This window comes from Embiotoca jacksoni, unplaced genomic scaffold, assembly GCF_022577435.1.
Source record: "Embiotoca jacksoni isolate LCO1_2020_lvr unplaced genomic scaffold, fEmbJac1.0.p SCAF_8, whole genome shotgun sequence".
NCBI classification, from domain to species: domain Eukaryota; kingdom Metazoa; phylum Chordata; class Actinopteri; family Embiotocidae; genus Embiotoca; species Embiotoca jacksoni.
The window spans coordinates 9,443,757-9,456,072 of NW_027185436.1; the positions used below are offsets into that span (position 1 = coordinate 9,443,757).

General features: G+C 42.5%; 1 protein-coding gene across 2 annotated transcripts; it reads left to right on the top strand.

Moving 5' to 3' along the window:
* The first annotated feature begins 103 nt into the window (after positions 1–103).
* On the top strand, positions 104–5,974 carry plk2b (polo-like kinase 2b (Drosophila)). Of its 2 annotated transcripts, none has more exons than XM_069138537.1 (14): positions 104–325; positions 429–536; positions 640–756; positions 1,078–1,207; positions 1,407–1,590; positions 1,793–1,991; positions 2,121–2,268; positions 2,511–2,605; positions 2,897–3,029; positions 3,227–3,307; positions 3,649–3,808; positions 4,147–4,276; positions 4,434–4,544; positions 4,734–5,974. In XM_069138537.1, exons 1-14 carry the CDS (start codon positions 140–142, stop codon positions 4,923–4,925), a joined length of 1,974 nt encoding a protein of 657 aa, XP_068994638.1. In that variant the 5' UTR covers positions 104–139; the 3' UTR covers positions 4,926–5,974. The 2 variants fall into 2 exon arrangements, with proteins under 2 accessions (XP_068994638.1, XP_068994639.1); XM_069138538.1 differs by having other exon boundaries at positions 3,652–3,808.
* The last annotated feature ends 6,342 nt before the right edge of the window (positions 5,975–12,316 follow it).

Below are 12,316 nucleotides of genomic sequence, written 5' to 3' on the forward strand. Positions count from 1 at the left end.
GCAGACCTCATGCGCTCATTTCTCTGCGTGACGTCAGAGAGAGGGCGGCAGACAGAGGGGTGGGGTGAGTGCCAGGGTATAAAGTCTCGTAGACGGACTCTCCCGGCAGCATTCTGAGTGCGGGACGAGAAACCACCTCATGGAAGTACAGAGGAGTATCGGGCCCCAACAGACAAACAGCAGCAGCATGTGTGAGTCGTCGCAGAGGTCCTGCGAACCGCGTCGAAAGAGAGTGGATGAGCGCAGTGCACCCTCAGAAATGGCAAGGATAATCACTGATCCTGCCACGGGCAAGTGCTACTGCCGTGGAAAAGTTTTGGGAAAGGTAGCGCAAGAATAAAATCTTTTTCTCGACTTTTTGGGATTTACCACGTAACCTGAAGACAAAGCATGTTAACAGTGTTTTTTTTCCCCCCTCCTCTTTCCAGGGAGGGTTTGCGAAATGCTACGAGATGACCGACCTCTCCACCAGTAAAGTTTACGCAGCTAAAATCATCCCACACGCACGCGTCTCCAAACCTCACCAACGAGAGAAGGTAAGCGCGCAGCTCCGGTCCCTGGGCGCACTAAGTGGACAACCGCTATTACTAAATTGTCTTCAATTACAGTCGTGACCGTTTTGCATTTTCCCCCTGCTAGATTGACAGAGAAATTGAGCTGCACAGAGCGCTGCACCACAGACACATTGTGCACTTTTATCACCATTTTGAGGACAAGGAGAACATCTACATCCTGTTGGAATACTGTAGCCGAAAAGTGAGTGCTATTTTGTTTCTAGATTTTCAAACACTGTGTTTCTTCCACCGCTGTGTTTTAAATTCGGATAGCACCCGCAATGCACCCAAAGTCAATGGGGCAGCACTTTGTTGATATTCAGAGGGTGTCCACACCATCAAGAACTGTAATGGTTTTAAGTACTGCCATGACATAGGAATCATGTATAACTACACTATTGTAAGATTGAAGAACGTTATCAAGTATGATGAGTTTTCCTTTCGAGGACAATTTGAGATTTTATATTCCATCAGAAAGCAGCTCCATAATCACTCTCTTCTACATGTTTTGTCCTATTTGCAGTCGTTAGCTCATATCCTGAAGGCTCGCAAAGTGCTCACTGAGCCGGAGGTGCGTTATTACCTGAGACAGATTGTCTCTGGACTGAAGTACCTCCATGAACAAGAAATCCTCCACAGAGACCTGAAACTCGGTAAGAAATCTTCATGCAAGAAAGTCACGCTACATGTACAGATGCATTCAGTGCAGGGAGGATATCGTGTCTTGATGTGAACCTTTTTTTTTTTTTTTCTTCTATTGATTCATCTTAGGGAGAGTCAGTGCTGGATTCAGCCTTTGATCCTGGGTTGAATATCAAGTGCTCATCATCTCATTCCCTTTCTTCCCTGTAGGTAACTTTTTTGTGAGTGAGTCAATGGAACTGAAGGTCGGGGACTTTGGTCTGGCTGCCAAGTTGGAGCCGGCGGGAAACAGGAGGAAGACGATCTGTGGAACTCCCAACTATCTGTCCCCTGAGGTGCTCAACAAGCAGGGCCACGGCTGTGAATCAGACATCTGGGCCCTAGGCTGTGTAATGTGAGTTGTAAAACTGTAAAGTCATGATTAGGGAACTTCAAACCACTTTGTAATAGTAGTAATTTGTATGAATTATAAATGAATAGACATTGGCATCCGTTTTTAGGAACAGACAGGATCATTCCTTGCCTGCAATCACTTATAAAGTGTCATTTCTAGAGATGAAATCCACTCTTACCCATTGCCCTCTATCCTGCTGCAGGTACACCATGCTGTTGGGCAGACCACCGTTTGAAACCACCAACCTGAAGGAGACGTACAGGTGTATTAGAGAGGCGCGTTACTCTCTTCCCTCCTCCCTGTCGCCACAGGCTAAGCAGCTAATCGCCAGCCTGCTTGCTAAGACTCCCGAGGACAGACCCAACCTGGACCACATTCTGAGGCACGACTTCTTCACGCAGGTGAGATACCACTATCAGCTCCCCGGCTGTCTCCCCTCTGCCGGTCTGTGTGGAAATGTCACTGTGTAGGAGTTTAAAAGTGACCCCCTTCCCACCAGTCGCACACTGACCCACTTTCGTTCACCGTAGGGCTTCAGTCCAGAGCGTCTGCCGCCTAGCTGTTGCCATTCGGCACCAGATTTCCACGTCTCAAGTCCCGCCAAGAGTTTCTTTAAGAAGGCTGCTGCTGCGCTGTTTGGTGGGAAAAGGGACAAGGTCAAATACTATGAGACACTGAGTAAGTATTACAACAGCCACTGAGAGCTTATATGCCCATCAATCCATCACTTCCACCACTCATTTAATTAACTCTTTAAATGATGGTGGAGGCCATAAGCATCATTTTATCTCGTTTTTAAGACAACGGCAAGCATTTGTCACATTTTATCCCATATCACCCTGATGTCATGTTTTTTTTTGCAGCTGCTGGTTAAAAAGGTCATGCTCTAATTTGTCTGCTCTCTTTTTTGTCTTTAACAGATAAGTTAACTAAAGAGGAAGAGGAGATCTATAAACTGCAGCATGACTTGGAGAAGACCGTCATCAGCCAACAGCAGAGCAAAAACATTTCTGAGGTAAGAACGCAACGTATTTACAGAAGTGTGGGTGATGCTGCAGGTGCATTATTCATACAGCAATTAAATACATAGGTGGCATTGGGATGCTGTACTGTGGAGAATCCTATGAGTCATCCTGCTGCTGTACTAAACTTTATAACGAGCACAGTTTCTGAACAAACTAAAAGCACTTATTTTCAACCTTTTAAGCCAACCACTCTGCATCTGTGGGTGACTGCTGAGTCATGGTAGGAAGAGAGATCCAAACTCACAGATTCTAAACCGTGTCGTCACTGATTCCCACCTCAGAATGGAAGTCTACTTCCGCCATCTGCCGAGAACCTTGTTGCCCCGGCAACGGAGAGCCTGTCTCCGACGACGCAAGATACCATCCGTCTGATCGTCAGAGGGAGTCTGGGCAGCTGCAGCAGTAGTAGTGAATGTAAGTTCATCAGCCTCAAACACAGATCACAGAACGACCGGAATACATTTAATGCAAAATGTTTTAGCGTCACAGACAGGAAATCTTAGGGCATGTGCGAGAGATATAATATGACAAACTCAAGTTCAAAGAATTTTTTTTTTGTACTATACCATTGTGACGTCAAGCTAAATGACTCCCTGTTCTTGTTTCTAAAGGCCTGGAAGACAGCACAACAGGGAGTGTGGCTGAGACTGTTGCAAGTGTGTTGAGGGGATGTCTGGAGAATATGCCTAAAGGTGAGAGAACTTCCTAATGTTGTGCACAAAGTTATAACCTGTACATACAGTTATTATTCAGATAATTCCACAGTGGCAAGTTTCAGGACACAGCTAAAGGTCTTGATCTATATTTGACCTTGAAATGTTTAAAGTAATAGACATGCCGTTTAAAAAAAAACTATGAATATGCTGCTCACTTTTTCCGTTTTGAAAGGGACACGTTTTAGGAAACTCTTTTGCACTGTAATGTAGCTGTGTCCCGGACCGCATTGGTGCATGGTGCATTTAAGTTTGTCATTTTCCAAGATATTCCTTGTGATTGTATCCTAATTCTCCTCAACCGTGTTCTCACCCTGCAGCAGACGACATTCCTCAGGGCTCAAACAGCTGCAGTTTTCAATGGGTGACTAAGTGGGTGGACTACTCTAACAAGTACGGCTTTGGCTACCAGTTGTCCGATCACACCGTGGGAGTTCTCTTCAACAACGGCACTCACATGAGCCTCTTGCCAGACAGAAAGTATGTACCATTCTTCACAACGCTCCACCTTCACTTTGAAAGTTATTAGTCACGAAATGTAATGTGGATGGTCTTGTTTAAGCTTGTTGTGACATAGAATTACTCTGGAGAATCACTTAACCAAGTGAATCGCAGATTTAAATACTAGTATGCATTTTAGATTTGTGTGCATTATCCTATATGGGTCAGATAGTTATCAATAATGTTCTGTTTTCCAGCGAGAACATTGTTTTCAGTCAGGAATGCCTTTGAAATTTAATGGGTTTGTTTTTTGTTGTTGCTGTCAAGTATCGGTTTATCTGAATGGTTGTGTAACTATTTGTTTACCTTATTTTCAGGACCATCCATTACTATGCAGAGTTGGGCCAGCGCTCTGTCTTCCCCACCTGTGAGGTTCCTGAACACTTTGTGGGCCAAGTGACTGTGCTCAAGTACTTCTCCCATTACATGGAGGAAAACCTTATGGATGTAAGCAGAGATTTCCATTCCCCCACTCCCGTGTTCAGTCCTGCAATCTCTATCCTCTTTGCTCCGATGTGTCTTTTGTCTTTCCACACCCTGAAGCATCAGAAATTTCAAGTCCCAGCCTGCTTAATCCTGATGTGCCACTCTTTTGCTTTCTCAGGGTGGAGACCTTGGTACTATGACGGATGCACACATGCCCAGACTCTACCTGCTGCAGTGGCTCAAGTCTGACCGCGCCCTCATGATGCTCTTCAACGATGGCACTTTCCAGGTAAACACACACACACAATAGGAAACATAGCCGTTGCTGGGAATACTCAGAGGAGCACTGTTTAGGTGTAATGCATGACACCATTTTCTTAAACAGAGGTGGAGATTTAGAACGCAAATCAAATGACAGAAAAAAAACACCTATGCTGAAAATTGTTTCTTTTTTTTTTTTTGATTATTATTTTCAAAGGTCAACTTTTACCACGATCACACCAAGATCATCCTGTGTTGCCAGAGGGATGAGTACATGCTGACATACATCAATGAGGACCGCGTCTCCAAAACTTTCAAACTCAGCTCCCTGCTGACGTCCGGCTGCCCTACTGACCTGCGTGACCGCATGGTGTACTCCCTCAATATGCTTCTGCAGAGATGCAGCTAAACCCACAATAATAATGTGTCTTGGACAGACAAACAGACAAACTGTGTTACTGCTGTGCCGCAGTGGGTCAAGGACCCAGAACGAATATGTGAAAGACGGGTGGATTTCAAGGATGGACTTGAGCAAAGTAAATTTACATTCCTCCACCGTTGCACCTTTACGACTCATCATCGGTGCAGGTGAAAAAATAATGCAGAGAAACGGAAAGAGACTGGGAAAATGAAATGTAGCACAATGCCTGTGGATAGAAAAGGGCTGATACGTATGTCGATTGCTAGAAGGGATGAAGGGCTGAGTATGTTGGTACGACTGTGGACTCCAGATGTTTGGGGAAAGAGAGGGATGTTCGGGAAGTAAAGGCAAACGCTGGGCTGGCACCAGCTTAACTGTGTATAGTTTAGTTGAGTCAATCCAGAGGCAATCCTTACAATGATGCTCTGAATGTTAACAGAGTTAGACCATGGAATATTGTAAATGATGTACAGTATATGTCACAGCCAACTCAGCAGTGCAAAGAAATGACTCTCTCTTATGTGTGGATGCCACAGAGTTTGGGTGTTTACACGTGTGAGTGTGTGTCTTGAGTGGGAGGGGTGTAACATCACACTAACTTTTAAAACTGTGATTTGTTCTCTTTACTGACAGATGGACACTCAGCACATTTTAGCTGGGAAGAGAGTGATGTGGGGGAGGGGGCAGGAGGAGAGAATGACATTAAGAAAAAAGAAAAAAAAACAGTACCACAGATCCTCTAAGGATCCCTTAAGAGCCATCATCACCTTGGTAAAAATGTCCTAAATAACTTATTGTTTAAAAAAAAGTGCAGTATTTATTTATTTAATAAATAAGAGCATTTTCTAAAAAAAAAAAAAAAAGAGAAGAGTATTTGTCATTTTTATTCAGTGTTTGTACCCTGTTTTATTTTCATAAACACAGAGCTGTCTCCATAAAGCTGTTATTAGATGTTTATAGCCGTTCCATTGTCTGAGAGTGGCCTCAACGTAGATGCCGGGAATCAAGATTTCTCTTTTAAACAAACCTGAAAACTTTATTGTGTCCTGGTTTCATATGAAATAAGTTCTTGAGTTCATGTACTTTACAGTGTGGGGAGAATTAGATTAAACTAAAAACGTTTATATCTTTGCACTCAAAGCAAGTATTTTATACCGGTTATCTTTAAGCTTTTGTTTTTCAACAGGAAATGGGTGCACAGAGAGAGATGGATAGATAGGAGGGCACTGAAGTTGTTTATGCTGTGGCTCAAGGCTCCGCCTTTTGATGAGCTATCTTTGCAGGATGGGGAAGATGTCTTACTGTGGGATGCAGTTGACCTTGTCTCGCCAACACACACACACACACACACACACACACACACACACACACACACACACACACACACACACACACACACACACACACACGCACTGGTTATAATTCATAAAAGCAAGGGCACTGATCAGCACATAGGCTGGCTGGTTGATTCAGAAGTATGTAAAGACAGACAGCCTCATAGTGACGTGCAGCTACAAGGAGAGATGCACTTATAAAATGACAGACTCTGACAAATTTTTGTCAGTGATTGCATCAGAGCTTTTGAGGCAAAGTGAGTACAATCATTCCTGGGCATCCTTTTCACGTTCACCCACTGTAACCATGGAAACAAGCAACCGCTGACCAATTTGGTGAGAGTCGGAAATCAATAAAAGCTGCGTAAAAGACATCTGACGCGGCTTCTCCTTGTCGAAAGTCAGAACTCGTGTCCTGACGCACTGGTGTTAAAATTACAATTAGTGTCTTTTGCCACTGATTGGAGTTTCTGCTGCTCGTTCTTTGTTCTCCACGAGTATTTGATCCGGCTGTCTGTTGAACACCTCTTCACCCTCCAAGCTTATGTAATGTAATGATGGAAGTTGAACCTGGATGTTTGAGTCATCCCTTTTGGATGTTCACTCAAAATATCTGTGCTCGTCAGGGTTCAATAATGAATGCCTCATGCATAAACATACCCACACCAGACAGAAACAGAACAGGAAGAAGCTTACAAGAAGAAGGAGCAGGAATTATTCATGACGACATCTCCAGGTCTGAGTGTGTGTGTGTTTTGACAGTAATGGCCCCTGGACTTGATGCTTCAGTCAGACAGAAATAGACTGTGTTGTTGACATGAAGTTTTCTGGCGTTCGAGGGCATTTTACCCCTGGTCCTAACATATGAAGAGAAGCGCAGCATTTCTCTCTGCACTGGTTTGAACCAATTTAGTAACAGAGTGCAAACAGGCAAGAGGAAAACTGGCCCTTTCTCTGAGGTTATGTGAGTGATGACACTTTTTAGTCCAATGTAGATTCAGCTTTTTATGAGTGCTGTTTGCAAACATTCAGGTCAGAGGTGAGTCAGCAAATGTTAGCTGATCAGCTTTATTGGGCTCATGGGAACTTTCTGCACTTCTGTGCGCGGAACACGTAGATAAACTAATTAGAGAACCGTGTGGAGTTAAAAAAAAAAAAAAAAAAAAAAGTTAAGAGTGCAAGCTCACATGATGTTCTTAGTGTCACTGCAATGTGGAAAAAAAAATGTTTATCACTGCAAGTTTTCAGTATCATCCACACAGGGCTGCTAGTCTGTTATGTCATGTTGACAGTGGGGAAAGTTTTGTGTGTGCAGGGAGGCTTAGCTCTGGAATGAGTCTAAGCCGAGCTGACAAAGGGGATCTTTATACCTCAACTTCTATCATAAAGTTCTCTGCAGGCAGAAGAATGAGTCAGTTTGGTATTAAAAGTGATAGTAGGCATATTTTGACATAAAAAAACATGCTTTGATATGTGCACACACTGGGATGCTCTTGGGGGATTAGAAGGCCTTTGCAAATCAAATGTCAGCGCTCCTCCTCCTTCTATGTGGATGAAAACAGATGTACTGTAGAGGGGGTTGGGATGACTGTAGCGTTGCCCATTTTATGTTGTAGCCTACAGTATCGATTAGAGAAATGAACAATGCACAGCAGTCCAACCTGCAAAGTTGCCAGCGCAAACTTTGTCAAATATTGTACTCTCACTAAGAAAAAGTGTATCCTGAGTGTGTTCAAGCATTTGAGAAGGTGTGTGCGTGTTGGTTTGTTTGCTTCTCAACGTATTTGGTTTCCTTCCAGGTGTTCACATATGTATAATGTGGTGAATGAGTCACCATGTGAGATGTGACCACTTCCTAACTGAGTAGTGTGACGTTCATGTTCCTTTGCCTGATTCCTATAATTTTCTACAATCAGATCTCTGAAAATGTCTTTTGTTCTGGCTGAAAATAGAACCCCCTGGATTGCTAAGGTAGTTTTAGATTCATTCATCGATCAGAGTTGTGGTACCCCCGAGTCCAACTGAACAGCAGATAGTAAAGGTGGAATAAAGTGAGATTCGAACCCACTTCATATTTATCACCATCACCTTTCTTCTTCATTTTTGACATTTTAGCATATGGAGCTTTGTTGTAGTTCAAACAGGCACTGAAGTCCCCTTTTTTGTAATTTTTTTTTTTTATTTTTATAAACTATCCACTCACATACATGTATTTCCTCAGTCAATCATGTTTCTTGTTTCATATAAACATCATTCTATCTGCATGCAGAAAAGCTTTGCACTACATTCTTACTGCTGCACTGCTTCCTATTCTCTAACACAGTCTATCTGTCCAGTGTTCCTTTGTCCAGTCCTTATGTACTGTAAATCATTACTTAAGTGTTTGGGGTTCATGTTTTATTAAATGCATCTAATTATCCCATAATTCCAAATGGGTTTTCTTTCCTTAGTTATTAGGCATATGTTTTAGGATAGCTCAAGTGAACTGAAATGAATCTTTGCTGACAGCCTGCATCACTCTGGAGGGTTGCAAGCACTATCACATGCAGTCAATGAGCATCACAGGCCGATCATTGTATCTTAATGTCTGCTATTTTTTTTTCTGTTCTACTAACAGATTGTCACACGCCTCCTCTTGACTGCTCAGCACCCTGCTCCATGGTGTCAGTAGAAAATGTGACTTCCTCGAAATGGGGTAAGGACCTGCTGACTTTTCCACTAAAAATGTCACATGATTGTTTGCTGGCAGCCATCTGGCAAAGGGCAAAGATAAGACTGGAGAGGGGAAAATGAGAAAAGCTCTGCAAGAGCTTCAATGGAAATGAACGTTTTTGAGCTATTACTCCAAGCAGAAATTTATATCAGCATACAATATATACAGTTTTGGCTATTATATTATGGCAGTATAACATTTCAGCCTTAATACAGTGCTATAAATACCATTAATAATTTACCAGGCGACGTAAAAGCCCTATATTGAATAGGTGTCTCGGCAAATCCAATCCAAGCCAGGCCAGATAGTTCAACAGCACGAACAAACACACGTCTGTGTCCCTGTCCCCAGCATTTTTGCTTTTTGGTTGCAATTCCTGTGGGAAGTGAAGCTTGTCCAAAAGTCCTGCAGCGTCAACCTACCCATCCTGTCATTATAGCATAGTAGTTTTACAGAGGATCATTGAAATGCACTGGATTGGGAGATAATTACTGCTTATGCTCTTCTTTGCTGCAGCAAAGGACAAATTCCATCCATACCAGCAAATGAAAGGGTGTGCTGCAGTGATTTTCCTTAAGTTCCCTTTCTTATATTCACATTCTTATTTGCAAAGTTTCAACTTGTCTGGAAGTTATGAAGCTGAGTGTAACGCATTTTGATTGTTACAACCATCACTTAAAGCTGTCAGTTTAAAGATCACCTTTAGAGATGATTTTATCTTTCAAAGGCTTTTTTTTTTTTTTTTTTTTAAATAGCTAACCTAAATGATGCTAAACAACACTGCTACTTCAGCCTTTAAACATTATAAACGGATACGTAATAGATCTCAAATGAAACTCATAAGTTTAAGCTTGATCCATCATTAGAGAAAAACACGTGGTCCTCTTCCCATCGTTCAATCGCACGTTGGCACGTGGCTCAAAGGCTTTTTAAGCCGAGCAGGTATCGCTAATGTCGAAAGCAGTTAGCAACAGCCGGTGAAGTGTGTCAAGTGTTTAAACAGAGCCCTGCCTTGTGGAGGGAGGAAACTCCAGAGGCTTCAAAGCAGCATTTCAATCCTGTGATTCACAAGACAGATAGAAGGATAAAGCAAATCCTACACAGCGCACACGTGCACACACAGGTGGGGCTGCGTTGCTCAACAAGTTCACAGTTTAATGTTGCTGTTCCTTTCTGGCTTCACGCTGGAGCTTTGCAATCCATTGTCAGTGGTTACTGAGTGTCAGTGGTAACCAGTGATGTGCTACAGTGATAAAAACACAATATAAATCATGTATATAAATATGTGTCAAACCCACTGCCAGCAGATTTACAATTACCGATACAATGTGCTTTGATTCAGTGCTACACTTTTGACATTGTCATAACTTGCCTGCACACTTCAGTGCCGTTAAAACTGCAAACTACAGGGCGCATTATTAACCCTCCTTAAGACTGTAATTTTTAGGCTCTACAGAAGCTCTTATCTTTTATCTCTGTAGGAGTGTCAGCTTGTTACAACAAATCCCTCATTTCATCTGCACCTTCTTTGAGTTCGAGACGTTCGAGACGTTCGAGACGTTCGAGACTGCTGACTCATTAATAAAGTTTGTTCAGAGATTCTGGCAGAAAAGTCTGTGACACAGCCCGTATACCTTGGCATTTCTCCAGGCCCGCAGTAGCACGCCTTCGTCTGGTAAATGCCAAATGTACAGTTACCCAAATTGCAATTTTCCCAGCATGCACTGGACAGATGCAGGGGCGGACAAATGAACTGTTGTGCCGGATGGAGGAGGATTGGCTTCATGATGTCGGCTGGGAGATGATGAGTCTCCACAGGGCCAACTTAGATGATGCTTCAGGGCGATGGCATTTCAGGACACACACTAGTGACATTTTTTTTTTTAAAGAGCTAAAGTTGAAGTGGAAAAAATGGCATCATATTGTGGGGTTTTTTTTTGTCGTTAATTTCTGTAGTTTTAAAGCTCATGTGATGTAACCACCAGGCCATACAGAGAAACCATAAACTACAGTTTATTCACGTGCTCTTAATTGCAGGTTAACAGTTGAACGTGGCTATTCACTGAAAGCAAGAAAAGAAGAACTACTGCTCATTTTGCTGCGGAAACTGCTTTAAAAAAAAAAAAAAAAAAAAAAAAAAGGACTGAATAAATGAAAAGTCAATTCAGGTTAATGGAGACGACAGATTCTTTGCAATCATGTCTGTCTGTTCAACTCCTGTCCTCTCAATGCGTCGAGGTGCGCTCATTCATGAAAAATCGGTGCCTGCTCTTGCGTAGGAAAAGAGAGAGGGAGAGAGAACGAGAGAGAGAGAGAGGGATGACGGGACAAAAAAGAGACGAGAGTCTGGCATGAGGTTACTATGGTCAACGGGAATTGTTTCCGGAGACTTGTCTGACATCCGCATCAATGAGCCAATCAGCGCATCATCTCTGATAATAGATCGGCAGCCTCCACTTGCTCTGCTATTGAGCTGAGTGGGAGACACACTACTGTTTCCATGGCAACTGGTATTCTCATCCTCGCCCGCACGTAAACATCCAGCTGCAATTTATGCGGCTGCTCTCTGTTAGTCATCCCGTGTTGCACGCACTCCTCCTCAGTCAAACATTGCGATAATATTATTCCATGAAACTGGTGAACAAGTGTCAGAGTGCACATTCCTGACATTACTTTCTTCAGAACAAAGCCACTATTTGAATCATTCAGAGATGCATTTTTGTATGAAGCCATGCAATTAACAGCAACCTAAACTTTTTTTTTGTCAACATAATGGTGTGATTTCATAAGATGGTGACATCTGAAATATTTGGAACTTCTTTGTAATTTATTAAGTTTAAGTTTACAATACCAGATCCATGTCCCTCTTTGACAGAGTCAAACGCCAATATTTGCAGGCTGGCTTCATTTTAGTTGCTTGCCAAAGCTCATCTTCCTTATCACTATAGTCTCATTTTGCACTGGTATCAAACTCTCAATGTTATTCTCCTGACTCCCACAGGAAGTGTCCACCCAGATAAAATCCTTGCAAAATGTTGTTACACAAACACAATTATCTGATCTTTCAGTATTTTGAGAATCTGATAAAAAGCCCTCACAACAATTATCTTCAAGCATTTAAAAATGACCAGAAACATGCATGCGAGTATATGAAGTCGTTTTTTTTTTTTTTACAGAAAATGTGAGAATTAAAAAGTTATGGAGTGGATTGGGTTGTTTGAGGAGCCATTGTGTTACAAAATGACAGTTCTAGTGGTTGTTACAGAAATAGCAGGGTGTAGCAGCTGCCGTGGCTCTTATAAATGATTGAGAACGACTGACACAGGACTGAT

Coding starts and splice junctions, on each gene's coding strand:
- plk2b (XM_069138537.1), top strand. CDS start 140: ATGGAAGTACAGAGGAGTATCGGGCCCCAACAGACAAACAGCAGCAGC. Junction 326..428: donor GTGGAAAAGTTTTGGGAAAG/GTAGCGCAAGAA, acceptor TCCTCTTTCCAG/GGAGGGTTTGCGAAATGCTA. Junction 1,208..1,406: donor CCACAGAGACCTGAAACTCG/GTAAGAAATCTT, acceptor TCTTCCCTGTAG/GTAACTTTTTTGTGAGTGAG.